At 40.9% G+C, this 19,839-nt stretch overlaps 1 protein-coding gene across 1 annotated transcript in view; it reads right to left on the bottom strand.

Annotated features, from left to right (window-relative positions):
- Nucleotides 1-14,590, bottom strand: part of LOC130923026 (cytochrome P450 26C1) — an 82,172-nt gene extending 67,582 nt beyond the window's left edge. Inside the window, exons 1-6 of the mRNA XM_057848403.1 lie at nt 14,405-14,590; nt 9,874-10,098; nt 9,545-9,820; nt 9,320-9,472; nt 6,749-7,039; nt 1,301-3,887 (exon numbers count right to left, since the gene is read on the bottom strand). Coding sequence (XP_057704386.1) covers nt 3,540-3,887; nt 6,749-7,039; nt 9,320-9,472; nt 9,545-9,820; nt 9,874-10,098; nt 14,405-14,560 — 1,449 coding nt within the window. The 5' untranslated portion in view covers nt 14,561-14,590 and the 3' untranslated portion in view covers nt 1,301-3,539. The remainder of the gene's footprint in view (nt 1-1,300; nt 3,888-6,748; nt 7,040-9,319; nt 9,473-9,544; nt 9,821-9,873; nt 10,099-14,404) is intronic.
- Between the last annotated feature and the right edge of the window lie 5,249 nt (nt 14,591-19,839).

The raw sequence follows: 19,839 nt of genomic DNA, 5'->3' as shown, positions 1-19,839 counted from the left end.
ATATGGCAAAAAAATGCCACATGGCAAAATCAATTTTGCCACATGGGGAAAAAAATGCCACATGGCAAAAAAATGCCACATGGTAAACAAAAATGCCACCTGGAAAAATCCATTTTGCTTCATGGCAAAAAAATGAAACATGGCAAAATCAATTTTGCCACATGCCAAAAAAAAAAAACACCACATGGTGTTTCTGTTTTGCCTTGCGGTTTTGATCTGTCGACCTGAATAAATTGTAAACTTGTTTTTAGTGAGCGTTCTTTAAACCTTTTAAGATGGTGTCAGTACAACGGGTTAAGACTAACGTGAACGCGCGGAGTTTGGCCTTCTGGCTGGATTGCCGGATCCCGCTGGCTCGGCTCGTTGGATCTGTCCAGCGGTTCGGCTGGCGCGATTCCGGCGGTCTAGCTAGAAGGTCAGATTCCTTCAGTTACCATTAGGCTAATGCTAACAGCTAATGCTTTTTTTTTTCTTGGCGTCCATATTGGTACATTGAAAATAATGGACTATAATCCCGCTGAGTGTGTATAATCACCAAGTTGGCGTTGTCCTTGTAGACGTTACAATATGTGCTCGTCTGTTAAAGTTCATTCAAAATAGTTGGAAACATTTATTTTTGGAGTAAAATCTTTTAATTTTACAGACGAAATATTTTTAGTAAAAGTCGACTAAAACTAGACGAAATTTGTCTTGGATTTCATCAACAAAAACTAGACAAAGACAAACACATGTTGAGATTACAAAAATATGACAAAGATGAATAAGGATTATCATTCAAAAGACTAAAATGAAAATAAAAGGGCTTCCAAAGACAACACTGGTAGATATTCTGCTTTTAATTTGTAGTGATGATGTCACACAGACCCCCATTTACGGCAGAATGGAACCGCAATGGTGCAGTTTGTTTGTGTGTAAAAATGTTTGTTTGTGCTGAGATATTTGAGATATTTACAATTCCTTTATAAGTCAACCTGAGGTTCAACATTTTGTTCGAGCTGCCACGGTTTTGCAGTTACATAAATTTGCAACTGATGGGGGGCCAACGCTACAGAAGTTACAGAAACATTTCAAACATTTGCACAGGATTGGTCGTGTTTATAAGAAGTGGTCGAAACATTCATCTCATGCATGGAAGCCGTACAACATCTACACAATTTATTTACAATGAGAAAAGAAGCCTAAGCCAGTGATTAAAAGTAGAGAAAGTGCTAACTCCTTTCATGGTCATTTCACAGCATCCTGTCAAAGTCTCTCGTGACAAACACAGCTTATTTCAACTTCTACTTCATTTGGCACTCACCGCCCCCTTTGTTAGCTGACCGAATGCCACCGCACCGCCGGTTTGATAGCTGCGTTGAGATCAGATCACGTGTGTAAGTTCACTTTGTAAAAGTGGTGTGAATGCTTTTGGATTCGAAACCTGGCGTCAATGTGCCAAGATCACGTTAAACTGTATTGACATCAGGTGGGAATCCGTGTTGAGTTCAAGTTCAGATGGGAATGAATATACAGTGGGGCAAATAAGTATTTAGTCAACCACCAATTGTGCAAGTTCTCCTACTTGAAAAGATTGGAGAGACCTGTAATTGTCAACATGGGTAAACCTCAAACCATGAGAGACAGAATTTAATTTAGAATTTATTTCCAAATTAGAGTGGAAAATAAGTATTTGGTCACCTCCAAACAAGCAAGATTTCTGGCTGTCAAAGAGGTCTAACTTCTTCTAACAAGGTCTAACGAGGCTCCACTCGTTACCTGTAATAATGGTATTATCGGTATAAAAGGCACCTGTCCACAATCTCAGTCAGTCACACGCCAAACTCCACTATGGTCAAGACCAAAGAGCTGTCGAAGGACACCATAGACAAAATTGTAGACCTGCACCAGGCTGGGAAGACTGAATCTGTAATAGGTAAAACGCTTGGTGTAATGAAATCATCAACAAGATACTAACCAATGAAAACCACCACATTCTTGTACAGAAGGTAGTGGTATGCACGTGATAGTTGCTTGACATCTGCCATTAGGTTAGAGTTTTTGAGCTTGTTAAGCTTCTGTTTACGGTGCAGTCAATTTTATTCCTTGTTTTTTTCCATTCTGCACAGTTTTAAATAGTGGTTTGACATCAGGTGTGAATGAGTTCTGATGTCAACATCAGCTGTCAGTTTCTAGCAAATGAAAATGTACACTCACCGGCCACTTTCTTAGGTACACCTGTCCAACTGCTCGTTAACACTTAATTTCTAATCAGCCAATCACATGGCGGCAACTCGGTGCATTTAGGCATGTAGACATGGTTTAAGACAATCTACTGCAGTTCAAACCGAGCATCAGTATAGGGAAGAAAGGTGATTTGAGTGACTTTGAACGTGGCATGGTTGTTGGTGCCAGAAGGGCTGGTCTGAGTATTTCAGAAACTGCTGATCTACTGGGATTTTCACGCCCAACCATCTCTAGGGTTTACAGAGAATGGTCCGAAAAAGAGAAAATATCCAGTGAGCAGCAGTTCTGTGGGCGGAAATGGTCAGAGGAGAATGGCCAGACTGGTTTGAGCTGATAGAAAGGCAACAGTGACTCAAATAAACACCGGTTACAACCAAGGTACGCACAGTACGTCAAACTTTGAGGCAGATGGGCTACAGCAGCAGAAGACCACGCCGGGTGCCACTCCTTTCAGCTAAGAACAGGAAACTGAGGCTACAATTTGCACAAGATCATCGAATTTGGACCATAGAAGATTGGAAAAACGTTGCCTGGTCTGATGAGTCTCGATTTCTGCTGCGACATTCGGATGGTAGGGTCAGAATTTGGCGTCAACAACATGAAAGCATGGATCCATCCTGCCTTGTATCAACGGTTCAGGCTGCTGGTGGTGGTGTAATGGTGTGGGGAATATTTTCTTGGCACTCTTTAGGCCCCTTGGTACCAATTGAGCATCGTTGGAACGCCACAGCCTACCTGAGTATTGTTGCTGACCACGTCCATCCCTTTATGACCACAACGTACCCAACTTCTAATGGCTACTTTCAGCAGGATAATGCGCCATGTCATAAAGCTGGAATCATCTCCGACTGGTTTCTTGAACATGAGTTCACTGTACTCAAATGGCCTCCACAGTCACCAGATCTCAATCCAATAGAGCATCTTTGGGATGTGGTGGAACGGGAGATTCGCATCACGGATGTGCAGGCTACAAATCTGCACCAACTGTGTGATGCCATCATGTCAATATGGACCAAACTCTCTGAGGAATGCTTCAAGCACCTTGTTGAATCTATGCCACGAATAATTGATGCAGTTCTGAAGGCAAAAGGGGGTCCAACTCGATAGTAGCATGGTGTACCTAATAATGTGGCTGGTGAGTGTATATTGACATCAGGCGGGGCTGAATTCTTCGCTAACCGAGCGCGAGCATCACGGGATTCGCCGACTCGCGCTTCTCCCGCGCCGGATCGGAGTCGATGAGGCGGCACGGGCCGGGACGTCCGTACGGAAGGGAAGCTCGTCGGCAAGAGTTGACGCCCGAACGTCGGCGGGCCTCAACCCGGCGGCTGCTTTTGCACAAAGTGCACGTGCAGTCCATTGACGGGGTGAACGATGGGCACCGCCTGCATCTTGGGGAAGTCCCGGGTGGCCAGGCTCCACGTGCACGTGGCCAGCAGTTCCACGGCCAGAGTCTTTAGGATCACCTGGGCCAGTTCTTTGCCCACGCAGCTGCGCGCTCCGCCGCCAAAGGGCACGTAGCTGAAGCGGGACGAGCGGTTCTCCCGCCGTTCCGGCCCGAAGCGGTCCGGATCGAAGGCTTCCGGAGCTTGGAAGACGGCGGCCGTCTCGTGCGTGTCCCTGATGCTGTACATGACGCTCCAGCCTTTCGGGACCTGGTAGCCCTGGGAGTAAAAACACAACTTCAGAACTAGTCTCGCATCGAAACCGTTTTTTTCAACGGCGGCCAATCAGTTTGACGAAAGGGTTAAGTTTTCCCATGACAAAGCTGAGACTGAAATCACGACGGTTCCAGAAGTGTCTTTGTTTGGAAAGGAGCCGCGAGAGGGAACTTTTTCTCCTTTTGGCAGCAGCTTTTTCTTAACTCCGACCCAATTATCGAGTCGGGCCTTGCTAGTTCAGGCTTTAGAAATATGAGCTTGAGTGAACAGGCATAATGCCATTTGTGCACTATAGACCAGTTCTACCCTGAGAAAGAGCGGCCGGCAATAGCCACAATAGTGAATTCTTCTCAAAAGCACAAATTGGGGGCACGGAAGGGGCAACCCAGGGGCATTTAAGGATGAAGGAAAAGACCGCTAACAAACGTTTACTTTGTCGGAATGAGTTTTCCACCGAAACAGCGCTAAAATGACCTCATCGGTATCGGAGTGTACTAAGAAATAAACAGTCTTGTCACAGATTACTTGAAAAATTCATTTAACATGCCTCAAAAAAGTAATCTAGTTACTTTACTGATTACTTTGTTATCAAAGTAACTAAGATACTTTAAAAGTAATTTATAGGTTAGTTTTAACCAATTTTTCTCCCTTTGCTGCCTCAACATAAGAATGACAACAGAAATATGTCATCGTGTGTAATTTACTTTCCGATAATTGAATTTAAAGGGGAAGATCAGGAATTTTTCACCTAAGGCTTAATCTTCGAGTTAGCAGGGGTTTAATTAGTCGATGGAGTTGATTTCAACCACCATTGAATCGCGCTAGCTTAGCCACTCCGAAGCCCTGAAACCAACAAATACCTGACAAACAGCATGGACTTTGCTGTAATCAACTCCAATGACTAATTAAACCCCCACTAACTCCAAGATTAAGCCTAATGTCAAAAATTCTGAACTTCGGGTTAGGGTTTAGGGGTTAGCAGCATATTAGCGCCAATGTGAAACAATGAAAATTGACTGCACAGTAATCAATTCAGTATACAGTGCCTTGCAAAAGTATTCGGCCCCCTTGAATCTTGCAACCTTTCGCCACATTTCAGGCTTCAAACATAAAGATATGAAATTTAATTTTTTTGTCAAGAATCAACAACAAGTGGGACACAATCGTGAAGTGGAACAACATTCATTGGATAATTTAAACTTTTTTAACAAATAAAAAACTGTAAAGTGGGGCGTGCAATATTATTCGGCCCCTTTACTTTCAGTGCAGCAAACTAACTCCAGAAGTTCAGTGAGGATCTCTGAATGATCCAATGTTGTCCTAAATGACCGATGATGATAAATAGAATCCACCTGTGTGTAATCAAGTCTCCGTATAAATGCACCTGCTCTGTGATAGTGTCAGGGTTCTGTTTAAAGTGCAGAGAGCATTATGAAAACCAAGGAACACACCAGGCAGGTCCGAGATACTGTTGTGGAGAAGTTTAAAGCCGGATTTGGATACAAAAAGATTTCCCAAGCTTTAAACATCTCAAGGAGCACTGTGCAAGCCATCATATTGAAATGGAAGGAGCATCAGACCACTGCAAATCTACCAAGACCCTGCCGTCCTTCCAAACTTTCTTCTCAAACAAGGAGAAAACTGATCAGAGATGCAGCCAAGAGGCCCATGATCACTCTGGATGAACTGCAGAGATCTACAGCTGAGGTAGGAGAGTCTGTCCATAGGACAACAATCAGTCGTACACTGCACAAATCTGGCCTTTATGGAAGAGTGGCAAGAAGAAAGCCATTTCTCAAAGATATCCATAAAGAGTCTCGTTTAAAGTTTGCCACAAGCCACCTGGGAGACACAACAAACATGTGGAAGAAGGTGCTCTGGTCAGATGAAACAAAAATTGAACTTTTTGGCCACAATGCAAAACGATATGTTTGGCGTAAAAGCAACACAGCTCATCACCCTGAACACACAATCCCCACTGTCAAACATGGTGGTGGCAGCATCATGGTTTGGGCCTGCTTTTCTTCAGCAGGGACAGGGAAGATGGTTAAAATTGACAGGAAGATGGATGCAGCCAAATACAGGAACATTCTGGAAGAAAACCTGTTGGTATCTGCACAAGACCTGAGACTGGGACGGAGATTTATCTTCCAACAGGACAATGATCCAAAACATAAAGCCAAATCTACAATGGAATGGTTCAAAAATAAACGTATCCAGGTGTTAGAATGGCCAAGTCAAAGTCCAGACCTGAATCCAATCGAGAATCTGTGGAAAGAGCTGAAGACTGCTGTTCACAAACACTCTCCATCCAACCTCACTGAGCTCGAGCTGTTTTGCAAGGAAGAATGGGCAAGAATGTCAGTCTCTCGATGTGCAAAACTGATAGAAACATACCCCAAGCGACTTGCAGCTGTAATTGGAGCAAAAGGTGGCGCTAAAAAGTATTAACGCAAGGGGGCCGAATAATATTGCACGCCCCACTTTTCAGTTTTTTATTTGTTAAAAAAGTTGGAATTATCCAATAAATTTTGTTCCACTTCACGATTGTGTCCCTCTTGGTGTTGATTCTTGACAAAAAATTAAAATTTTATATCTTTATATTTGATGCCTGAAATGTGGCGAAAGGTTGCAAGGTTCAAGGGGGCCGAATACTTTTGCAAGGCACTGTATATGCAGTCATTTGGAATTAAAAGGGAAAAAAAAAAAACTTTTTTTTTTTAAACAACGTAGTATCGGTACAATATCGGCATTGTCTGATACCACGCAGAATCAGTATCGGGAGCCAGAAGATGGTATGGCAACACTAGTGGGATTTGGGTCACCCGGATTTGTACGTGGATAAACTTTGTGCGGTTACTCACGTCCAATTCAAAGGTCCGCAAAGCGGTACGGTAGCCTCCTGAAACGGGCGGCAGGAAGCGCAGAACCTCTTTGATCACGCAGTCCAAGTAGCTAAGCCGGCCGAGCTCATCCAGTCCCAGGCGCTCCCGGGGACTTTGGCCGCCGTCGCCGGCGCTCGTCAGGCCTTCCGAGTCCAGCTCGGCCTTCAGACGCGCCGCCACGCCCGGGTGACGGAGGAGCTGCAGGACCAGAGACGTTGACGCGCTGGCGGTGGTGGAGTGCGCCGCAAAGATCAACTCCACTGCCGTTTCCTGAAGGGCAGAATAACGGCATTACTGGTCGTCCCTGTGTTATGAACGAGTTCCGTTCCTATGCTGGCGACGTAACCCAAATTTCCACGTAAGACAGAATTACCCTTTAGGCAGCCATAAATCTCATAATAACTATCCAAAAACATGTGTTATACATCATTGTACCGTCCTTGCCAAGAAGTTGGAGCTAAGTCTTAGCTAGACAGCGAGCTAAGCTCCAAAATGACGATGTCAGACGTCCGTGTGGTTTGCTGACTTTATTCAGCGGCTCATGACATCACCACACATCGAATGAAACTAAAATAAAAATGAATATGGGTAACAGTAATTCAAATTTGTGTTTATAACTAGCTGCTGATACAGCGACAACAATCCACACAAATGATTAGCATGTATCAGTTAGCGTCCGCACATCGTCAAAAACAATCACATAAACTCGCCTCAATTTAAACCACAATTCAACCACAATTGAAAACGCACAATGAACAGTACAAAAGGTGTTATATACACGCGCTACCTGTGAATGCTTCACAAGCAATAAATGTGCACGCAGGTTTGCAGCTGTAAACTGTCCCCTCTCTCAAACTTCTTCATGGGAGTAAATGCGCTCTTCCTTGTGTGTGCGTGTGCGTACTTATTCGTGTATACTAAAGTTTTTCAGGACCGATACCGATTATTAGAATTTAGTGGGGCCGATAACCGATTTTTGGAGCCGATATTAATTTGCAGTAAAAATTCAAAAATTGGCGTAAAATTTTTTTGAATAAAGCAACCACAGAACTTCATTGAAATGCCTTAAGAATGTGCCTAAAAAAAGTGTTGTTCCAAAAATAACACATAAATATATTTTTTAAACTTGTTACTGTCCCACCGTGCCGCCTTCACAAAGTGAATTAATTTTAAACAAGAAAAACGCAGAAAAATGCTTGTCATTGTGATTGTGATTGAATACTTCATTGAGTGAGTCCAGTCAAATCCACTCAAGCTGCTCATTTACACACAATGAGTTGCCACAGCATATTCGTTTTTTGACAAGTTAAACAATGATTGACACATCCGGCGTCTTTGAAGGTAGCGCTGCCAAGCTTCTCTGGCAAGTTTAAAGCTTCAACGCCTGTCAATCATCGTTAACTTTAACAAGCAAAACTCGCAGTGCACTGGTGACCAAGGAAAGCAGCATGAGGGCGGGTGAGGCTGTATGAGCATGAAGCAGAAAAACATAACTATATATTTTTTATTTAAAAACCCGATCCTTTTCACCCGATTCCGGTCCTCTGAAAAATGGTGCGATCCCTAGTTTCTATTGCTAGTTTTAAATTGGCTTTTTCATATCGGCCTTTCGGATTACCCAAAAAAAAAAAAAAAAACCTTACCATACCGATATATGTCATATTTCCAAATATCGGCCCGATATATCGGCTGGCCTAAATATCGGTATAAGATCTCTAGTATGTACACGCGCTCTTACTCACGTGCGGAAGTACTACCTGCTCTGCGCTTCCCACTCCAAAATAAAAGCATCACAAAACAAAAGTAAACATTTTATATATATATATATATAATATATTTGAAACCAAGTGAAGACAAAATGGCGGACGACACTCCGGCGTCGTAAAGCCGAAATCACGTAATTGGGATATATCGTAACCCGGGGACTACCTATATTATCAAACTTGCGGGATATGTTGGCAATATAAAATGGAAGAAATTATTCCATTTTGGGGGTCACGAGGTCAAAGGTCACAGAGGTCAGAAAAAGAATTATGTAATCACTTGATTTAACGATGATCTTATTTTACTCAAATTTGCAGGGTAGTTGATATGACATGAAGAGAAAGGGCCAGAGGTCACAGAGGTCAGGAATATGGCGCGGCTGGCCTCTCAGAGTTCTCCTCTAGTTACATTCACCAGTAGTTGAAACCCACGGAGGGCATACTGTATATTCAGTTTTGGATGTCTTTATGTATGAATGTGTTGCAGATAACTCAAGAACGAATCAAGGGACTATTACCAAACTGGTTGGATATGTTTGCAATATGAAACGGAGGAGAATATTCTATTTTGGGGTCGTGAGGTCAAAGGTCAAATCACAGATGACAGAAACGTAATTTCGCAAACGTTTGTCCATTTACAGTCAGAATGGATTGGATGTCTATTGCCGTCAATGGTATGGAAACTTGGTGATTGAATGCCAGCCATCCAAGTTCAGATGGATTTTGGCGTTTATCGCTGTTAATGGCAGTGAATGAGTTAAAAATGTCAGTTAATGATAGGAAATACCTTAAGCTCCTGGATGCTGAGGTTCTGGCCGTACTCCTTGGCGCTGGACAACATGTAATCAAAGGCGTCTAGATGTTCCTGGTGCTGCTGCGCCATCTTCTCGGCGATGATCTTTTCCATGTTGGCGTGGAGAATCTCCCGGGCTTTGATCCCCTGTGAGCAACAGGAAGACGGATGGAAAAAGGGGTTCGGGTTCGGAAGACGAAAGAAGGAACAAGACGCGACCTTGCGCAGGCCGCTGAGCGGCGCGTCTACGGGAAGCGAGAAGAGGTTGTCAATCAGCTGCTCGAAGATGGTACCCAGGTAGACCACCCGTTCCTCATTCAGCCGCAGACCCAGCAGGACCCGCACGGCGATGCGGAAGGTCAGCGACTTGGCGGAGGCGTAGACGTCTACGGCGTCGGGCTGTGCGCACCACTGGGCCACTTGACGCCGCACTACCTCCCGCAGGCGCGGCAGGTACGACTCCAGGGCTCCTCTGCTGAAGACTTTGGCCAGCACCTGGACGCGAGCGGGAGGTCACCGGAGGTCATCCTCTGCGTCGGCGTCCGTACCTTCCGCTTCTCTTTGTGGGCGTCGCCAGCGGAGTTGACTAGCGTGTTGGGCCCCAGGATGATGCGCGTGCTCTGCGGCCACTGCGTGTGCACCAGGGTGTGCTCGCCCAGCAGGATCTTGCGAATGTTTTCAGCGCCCGTCACCCGGATGACGGGTTTGCCCAGGAGGTGCGTCTTGAACACGTTGCCGTGGCGACGCCTGCGACACGTGTGGAAGTCGGAGCCCTGTCCGACACCCCACCAAATAAGTGCCAAAGTTGTCCAGTCAGTCATTTTTTTGTGAATGTATGTTACTTTTTATCTTCATGATTTAAAAAAACAAAAAGTAAATGTTTACATTCATTTCAATTTTAATGTACATCCTATGTTCTTAAGTAGTAAAAATTGAGATTTTGCATTTAGATGTGAGGAAACGAGGGAAAATAAAACATTATAAGAAGGAGGTTGGGGTTACTCATTGACCTCATAATATAGTGACGGGGCACAGGGCGCGGGGCCCGTTAATAGGGGGCCTATCTCCATCAAAGCTGACCGAGTGGAAACATAGACAAAGAGCTTCTTACGTTGAAAATTCTTGTGAATAAATGCTTAAATCCCTGAAATCTTTATAGACCCTACCCACGTGACGTCACAACTCCGCTCTCCTGAATGGTACCGCCCAATTGTCCGTCTAAACATAGTGTTAACCTGTTACGGCTACGTACATTCCTCCTATTAACGGCGTGTTTTTCTGCTCCTTAACATTAATAATCAAAATGGTGAAGGCGTGTGTGGCTGTTGGTTGCACTAACAGAGAAGATGGAAGGAGAGACTTGAAGTTTTACCGTATTCCGAGGGATCCAATGAGGAGAGCGAAATGGACGGCTGCAATTCGACGTGAAAACTGGGCACCAAAAAATCACCACAGACTATGTAGTAGTCATTTTATATCCGGTAAGATGCATTTAAGATATACTTAGAGGGTTTTGGGCTGACAAATAACCACAATTAAGATCAATGCTAGGCTAATCGCCGACAACATACACGTATGTATGTAGTGAGAGTGCTATCGCTAAACCATATAAACATAAAAAGCCCTAACTGCATTGAGAAATGACATGAAATAAATTAGACTTGACAGTGGATGTTAGCGAGAATAAAAGATTTTGAATTGAAAATTTCGTAACTCACCTTTCCAAGCACAAGATAGATCCCTGCCGAATTTTCGTGGACGAGGACCTGTTTCACCCAACCAGCAACGAAGTATTTATAAGCCTCCAAGCTCTTGAAGTTTTTCAAATTTTCGTGAGAATAGGCCGATTTTGTGTGGACAAGATAGTTGTAAATATCAGCGTAGCAGATGTCAGGCAGACAGGGCGAAGACAGTGGGTCGAAAAACATCGATTTGGGCATCAAATATGGATCTGGCGACTGTATAGAACGAAGCTTTTCCACATAACGCCTTTTATGCAACACATCCAGTGAGTTTACGGCATCCGAAAGCACCGGGTCTTCCATGAAATGCATTTTAAATTCCTCGATCAATTGAAGCCAATGCTAATACAGAGACAAAATGACGGACAAGGGGGCGGAACCATACAGCGAGCACGTGGTTTTGTGACGTCGGTGGGTAGGGTCTATAGATATGGATGTAAAACAGTCTCAATTATTGGTTAAAAGCATAAAAAACGTGATGTTCGCATTTATTTTAAGTAAATATGTCGAATGTGCTGCTAGTCTTTCAGCCACTGTGGCGCCGCCTTATCACCACAAAGAGCTTTTTCCGTTGAAAAATCTTCTGAATAAATGCTTAAATCCCTGAATTCTTTATAGATATGGACGTAAAACAGTCTCGATTCTTGGTTAAAAGCATAAAAACCGGGCAGTTAGCATTTATTTTATGTAAACATGTCGAATGTGCTGCTAGTCTTTAAGCCACTGTGGCACCGCCTTATCACCACAAAGAGCTTTTTCCGTTGAAAATTCTTCTGAATAAGTGCTAGAATCCCTGAATTCTTTATCGATATGGAAGTAAAACAGTCTCGATTCTTAGTTAAAAGCATAAAAACTGGGCAGTTAGCATTTATTTTAAGTAAGTATGTCGAATGTGCTGCTAGTCTTTAAGCCACTGTGGCGCCGCCTTATCACCACAAAGAGCTTTTACCGTTGACAAATCTTATGAATAAATTCTTAAATCCCTGAATTCTTTATAGATATGGCTGTAAAACAGTCTCGATTCTTGGTTAAAAGCAGAAAAACCGGGCAGTTAGCATTTATTTTATGTAAACATGTCGAATGTGCTGCTAGTCTTTAAGCCACTGTGGCGCCGCCTTATCACCACAAAGAGCTTTTACTGTTGAAAATGCTTCTGAATAAATGCTTAAATCCCTGAATTCTTTAAAAATATGGAGGTAGAACAGTCTCGATTCTTGGTTAAAAGCATAAAAACCGGGCAGTTAGCATTTATTTTATGTAAACATGTCAAATGTGCTGCTAGTCTTTAAGCCACTGTGGCGCTGCCTTATCACCACAAAAAGCTTTTTTGTTGAGAATTCTTGTGAATAAATGCGTAAAACGCTGAATTCTTTATAGATATGGACGTAAAACAGTCTCGATTCTTGGTTAAAAGCATAAAAAACGGGCAGTTAGCATTTATTTTACGTAAATATGTCGACTTATGACACCAATGCCGTAGCGGTTAATTTTGTCCTATTGATTTTTTTTTCCCCCCATTTCAAAATGCATGCATGGTACGAAAAATATAATAATTACCTTGAATCCTCGAACAAATGACTCCTGAGACAATCCTTCTGTTTGCGTGCGGTACAGCTTTCGTACTTTTTCAACCTAAATCCGGTGTTGTATCGCTGCATGTGTTTGAGAATAACTGCGATCGACTTCGACCGACTGAGGTGGAGTGTGGGACGGCCCTTTACTTGAAGGCGTGTGGGCAATGTGTCCCGTCAATATCATTATGAAGTCTATGAGTTACTGCTGTTTTGGCTAACTTTTATTTTGCAAATAATTGAAAGAAAATTAGATTTTTATGTGTTAAAGGAATAACTGTGCCAAAAGCCGTTTTCTTTGCATTTAGGAGGTGGATAAAAACACTTCAATTCACGGCAGGAGCACGAAAAGACCTTTCACTGCCCCTACCAACATGGCCGTCCTCCTATCAAACTCAATGCATTGTCATTTCAATGAAGTCAGAACTAGCTTATTTCTCAACTGATTTTGGACTGGATGGACTGGACATCCATGAGTGATAACTCGTTAAAATTCACAACAGAATGACTGGACGCCACACGAGTGGGCATCTATCCTCATCTTGGGATAAGGGACAAATGCTCCTTATTATTTTTACGGCTGTCATACCGGGGAGGGTAACTGGTGGTTGGAAAGTAGATCTCGAAAAGTACATTTTTGCACAGGGCATAAACATCATAATAATATTGACGGGTCAGATTCGACATTTACTACGCCACCCCTTCAAGTAGGGGGCCATCCCACAATCCGCTTCAGTTTTTCGCAGTTGGTCGCAGCGAAACATGCAGCGATCCAACGCCGGATTTAGGTTTAAAAAGTACGAAAGCTGTACCGCACGCAAACAGGAAGGATTGTCTCCGGAGTCATTTGTTCGAGGATTCAAGGTAATTATTATATTTTTTGTTTTTTCACAAGAATTTTCAACGTAAAAAGCTCTGTTGTAAGGCTGCCGCCACATTGTCTAACAGATTAGCATCATTCTTCGACATATTTACATAAAATAAATGCTAACTGCCCGTTTTATTGCTCTTTTAACAAAGAATCAAGACTATTTTATGTCAGTATCTATAAAGAATTCAGGGATTTGAGCATTTATTCACAAGAACTTTCAACGGAAAAGCTCTGTTTACATATGGCGGCCGCTACATTGACTAACAGACTAGCATCGTACTTCGACATATTTACGTTTGATAAATGCTAATTGCACGTTTTTTGTTTTTTTTTACCTTTTAACCAAGAGACAAACAGACTAACAGACTAGCATTGTACTTCGACATATTTACGTAAAATATAGCTAACGGCCTGTTTTTTTTTTTTTTGCTTTTAACCAAAGATCGAGACTGTTTTGCGTCCATATCTATAAAGAATTCAGGGATTTAAGCATTTATTCCAAGAATTTTCACCTGAAAAGCTTTGTTTACATATGGCGGCTGCTACATTGACAAACAGACTAGCATCGTACTTCGACAGTTACGTAAAATAAATGCTAACTGCCCGTTTTTTTGGTCTTTTAACCAAGAATTGAGACTGTTTTACGTCCATATCTATAAACTAATTCTAGGATTTAAGCATTTATTCAATAGAATTTCCATCGAAAAAAGCTCTTTGTCTGTGATTCCAGTCGGTCAGCTTTGACGACCATGCCAACAATCAGGCCCCCTATTAATCGGCCCCCGTGTCCCGTTAATATGATTATGAAGTCTAGGCACAGGGTTAGTCGATTTAGTGCCGTATTGGTATTGTTATTGATGCATCACTAATTCCGACAACAGTAGGGGGCGGTCACCTGAAGCAGCCAGTGCAGAGTCTCCCCGACCAGTGGCCACCCCATTGAGCCCTGAGGGAGCGGCAGCGGGTTGTGGGGATCCCGGGTCAGCCTCCAGCGGAGCTCCCACAACAGGCGGGCCAGCACCAATGCCAGGAGTGTGCCCATCAGCCACATGCACGCGCCCGTCAGATGTGGCACAGGGAACATGTTGGCTGGAGCGCCCGCACGGACGCGCGTGCGACACGTTGGCACAGAATGGTCTGGTGAAAATGAATGCAATTCAACATATGAATGAAAAGTAGACGCCCACCCCTCCGGTTGAAATGGATTGGGGGTCAATTGCCGTCAATGGCAGCCAAAGCCATGTGAGGTCACAAGAGATTGATGAAAAATATATACATATAGTATATATATATATATATATATATATATATATATATATATATATATATATATATATATATATATATATATATATATATATATATATATACTGGACTGTCTCAGAAAATTAGAATACACAATATTCTAATTTTTTGAGACAGTCCTGTGTATATATACAGGACTGTCTCAGGAAATTAGAATACACAATATTCTAATTTCCTGAGACAGTCAGGAAATTAGAATATTGTGTATTCTAATTTCCTGAGACAGTCCTGTATATATACACAGGACTGTCTCAAAAAATTAGAATATTGTGTATTCTAATTTTCTGAGACAGTCCAGTACATACAGTGGGGAGAACAAGTATTTGATACACTGCCAATGGGTTTTCCCATTGACTGTGTATCAAATACTTGTTCTCCCCACTGTATATATACTGTATATATATATATATATATATATATATATATATATATATATATATATATATATATATACATACATACATACATACATACATACATACATATATATGTGTGTATATATATATACAGTGTATATATATACTGTGTATACTGTATATATATGTGTGTGTGTATGTATATATACTGATATATATATATATATATATATATACATATACATATAGATCGATAGAGATGTCGCACAACCGCTTTTGTTTCAACCTAGCCATAAAAAAGAAGGTAATTGTATTTATCATTCAAAATGTCTGTCATTTTTAGCTTAGAATCATTAATTGATGTCTAATATTTAGTTCATAAAAACAAAACGACTTTATAAAATTATTAACTTGCATATTTTAAACTTTTAAACAAATTACGTCACAATGAAAAAAAGCACGTATCTGAACTTTTGGGAATTTCTCAAATTTCTGCATAAAATCACCAACTGTGATCTGATCTTTGTCAAAATCACACAGATGAAAAAAACAGTGTCTGCTTTAACTAAAACCCCCCATTTATAGGTTTTCATATTTTAATGAGGATACCAGCAAAATATGACAGTGAAGTGAACGCTCTGCCTAAGGACACTTAAAGAGCAATTGAAACAATTTTTACCAAACAATTTAAGTCAGGTGTGTGCCAAATCGCTGATCAGTGATTTAAAGCTGCACTGCCCACTATAAAACACACAAAATACAAAAATGTCCAGACTTAAACCCCATTGTGGCATGACCTAAAGACAGCGATTCATGCCAGACATCGCAGGAATCAGACTGAACTACAGCATTTTATAGAGAAGAATGGGCCAAGATTATTCCTGATTGATGTGCCAGACTGATCTGCAACTACAGGAAGCGTTTGGTTGAAGTTATTGCTGCCAAAGGGGTGGGCCCAAAATATTAAATGTGATGGTTCACTTACTTATTTTTACCCCTTCTGTCATTTTTTGCATACTATCCTCATTAAAATATTAAAACCTGCAAATGTTTAGGTGGTTTTAGTTAAAGCAAACACTGTTTTTTTCATCTGTGTGATTTTGACAAAGATCAGATTACATTTGATGTTGATTTAATGCAGAAATGTGACAAATTCCAAAAGGTTCAGATACTTTTTCATAACACTGTACTGTATATGTATGTATATATGGCGGAAAACACTCAAGTGACTTGAAGTTCCGCTCTGAGACCCCCATTTTGGCCAAATTTCAAAATTGTCCAATGTCCATGTGTGGTACATCATTGGAAAGCTAAAAATCTCTATTTTCTGGGGGAAGAAACATTTTGAACAGGAGGGCATTTTTTGACGCCTTAAACAAGAAGTTTCTCATTTTAAAAAAGGTTTTGGACACCCATCCTGGTACATAAAAAATAACGAACACTTCAAGATGACCCCCCTTTGTCTACTCAACTCTTATAATCAATATGCATGCACAAAGTTAAGACATGTGGATGGATGTACAATAATAAAGGAAATTGGCGTGTGAGTAAATGTAGATTTAATTTAGCCCTGTCTTTTATTTTGTAAATAAACATGGCTAAACGGGGAGTTAGCTGTATAGTTAATGATAACTTTTTGATTTGGCTGTGCAAAGAAAAAACATTTCCAGGGGAATTTTAGGGGTTAAGTTACAATACCATAATATTTTATTTTTTGCAGTGGGCTTTTAAAATATTTTTTTCAATCATGATTAGAGAATGTGAATGCGAGATACTGAGAATAAAAGTCTCCATATGCATAAAGGGAACATATAAATGTGAGTACATGACACTATTGCATTTAGCCTTGAAGCCTAGGCTTTATGATTTAAGCATCTAATCTATCTAATACATCGATATCATCCCATAATAAGCAATCCAAACGGCAAAAAGGGCCGAAAAAATAACGGACAGCACACTGGTCAGTTAGCCTGCTGTGTCCAGAGTTCTAGTGCTAACGTCCGACTGCAATGTATGTCTTTTGGTGGCTTTCCGGTAACCCACGGTGAGAGCATGAGAGAGCATAATTACGGACACGCTGATTTTAACGAGATATTATCGCATACTTGTTTCGATCCCAAAACTCCGCTTAGCATCTATCATTGAGTGTCACGACACAGCTATGAATGGCCACAGCCAGACTTTGTGGGTATTTTATAGGTGAAACACGCTAATATAACAAGGGTCGCGATGCAGAATTCACAGACAAGGAGTGGCTGAGATTTTCTTTTTTTTTTAATTTATCCTTTTTTCCAATTTTTCTTTGTTTGGATCGATTATTTATCATCTAAAATTTGGGGGGAAATGTGAAAGTAACAAAAAAAAAAAAATACAATAAGGGATTGTTACTAGGTAGATATCCATGACCTATTTACAGACTATTTTTTTTCATTGGGACGTAATTTGTGTAAAAGTGAGTGAATAATTTTTTTAAGTCGTTTGTTTTTTTTTTTAAACTACATATGAGACATCAATGATTTAAGCTAATAATGATAGACATTTTGAATAATAAATATATTTACTTACCTTTTTTTTATTGATGGTTTGTAACAAAAGCGGAAGTGTCGGTAAACGGGGGTCTCCAGGGTAAAACAAACAAATTAAAAATAGTCCGGGGGCATAATGCGCCATGAAACTGCTATGGCAGCACATAGACATATTGTTCTATCAAACCCAACAGTTCTTTTTGCTTAAAATAGAGCAGTTTATTTTAAAGAGGGGTGCAAGTGCAGAAACTGCTTTTTCAGCCTTTCAGCCTCAGATTTTATGTCTTTACTGTTTTTTTTTTTTTTAATTTATCACAGTTTCTTCTATCTAATCATGGCTATTTTATTTGTGTTTATTTAAAAAAAAAAGTGTTTATTATTATTATTTAAATAATGGATCCCTCAATTAATTGTAGTTTTGTATTACTCATCGCAAAATACGTGCTGCCAACAATAATACTAAAATAATTGTCAAATGTTTGATATTAATGTGATAAAAACATTTAATAAAATAAAACAAAACATGTATCCACGAAAGAGCGCAAACTCTTTAAAGCTGCAACCTTTAATGATAAAATTCAAATACAATTTTTCACGAATTCGTATCATGTTTATTTCTATCACACTGCTCAAAATTCATGTGTCAAGTATGATACGTAAGACCGCCGCAAGTAAGGTTTTAAAAAATCGATTTGCAATCATTTTGCATTGCACAAGACTATTGAAATCTTAAAATGACCCCCCCAACCAACCCAAAAAAATGAGTTTACAGAAAATTCTAAGGTCAAACCTCCATGCGAACACTTTTTTTTTCTTGACCAGTATCATCAAAATACTTCATACTTCATATATTATTCATATTCATAATTTAACTTACTTGGAGCGCAGATATGAGAATTCGCGAGACGAGCACGTGCCGCGTCAAAACGTCGTGCGCGCGCAGGAAGCGGAGGGATGCGCCCAAAACGTCAACTATTCCAAACACTTTAACGGCCGGCGTGCGCCGTCTTGTCCGACACCTAACGAACACGCTTCGGGGAGCGGTGGGAGTAGGGGGGCTTCACCAGCACCCCGAGGCGGCACGGGCACGCGTCACTCCACTGCATGGAAAACTGCGCGAGTGAGTCTCAAGTTGAAGCGACGTGACGGACGCGCGCCGTTTTATAGCCGGCCCACCTTCACCAGTGACGTCACAGTCGGTATGTTAAGTCGGTGCGAGAAAGAGAGCGAGAGAGAGAAAGAATCCTGAGCTGATGCCAGAGAATCGTGACCTCATGTAGCATTGGGAAGTACACACTTGAACTTTTAACCTGTTTTTTTTTTTGTTTGTTTGTTTTTTTGTTTTTTTCACAAACTAAAGTTCTCTAATAAACCTATTTGCGTTTTTCTAAGTCACAAATGGATTTTACACCATAATCAATAAAACTAATTGGTAATACTTTACATTAATGGTCCCTAATTAAAATTTGTTAATGCATTTATTTACAATAATTAATGTAACATAATCCCTTAGCTAACATTAACGGATACATTAATTAACATTTGTTAATGCATAACTAGACTGCATCTAAACTAATGGTTACGTACCGTAAAATAATAATATAATGCAATACTTAACATTAATTCACATATACATTAGTAAATTAATACACAGTTATTAATGCATACTGTTCTGAGTAAGTGAATATAACATTGCTTTGTGAGTCATTGGGTGCGGCGAACCAGTGGCGTGCACAGACAATTTGACAGCAGGGCCGGCAAAAAAAAAAACATGGCAAAAAATGCCACATGGCAAAATCCATTTTGCCCAATGGCAACATTTTTTTGCCACATGACAAAAAAAAAAATGCCACATGGCGAAATCCATTTTGCCACATGGCAAAAAAAATGCCACATGGCAAAATCCATTTTGCCACATGGCAAAATCCATTTTGCAACATGGCAAAATCCATTTTGCAACATGGCAAACATTATTTGCCACATATGAAACAAAATACCACATGGCAAAATCCATTTTGCCACATGGCAAACAAAATACCACATGGCAAAATCTATTTTGGCACATGGCAAAAAAAATGCCACTTGGAAAAATCTATTTTCCACATGATTTTTTTTTTTTGCCACATGACAAAATCCATTTTGCC

The sequence above is a fragment of the Corythoichthys intestinalis genome, chromosome 10 (assembly GCF_030265065.1).
Source record: "Corythoichthys intestinalis isolate RoL2023-P3 chromosome 10, ASM3026506v1, whole genome shotgun sequence".
NCBI classification, from domain to species: Eukaryota; Metazoa; Chordata; class Actinopteri; order Syngnathiformes; family Syngnathidae; genus Corythoichthys; species Corythoichthys intestinalis.
Note: the sequence above shows the minus strand (reverse complement) of the source record. Positions and strands in the feature narration are given on the sequence as shown.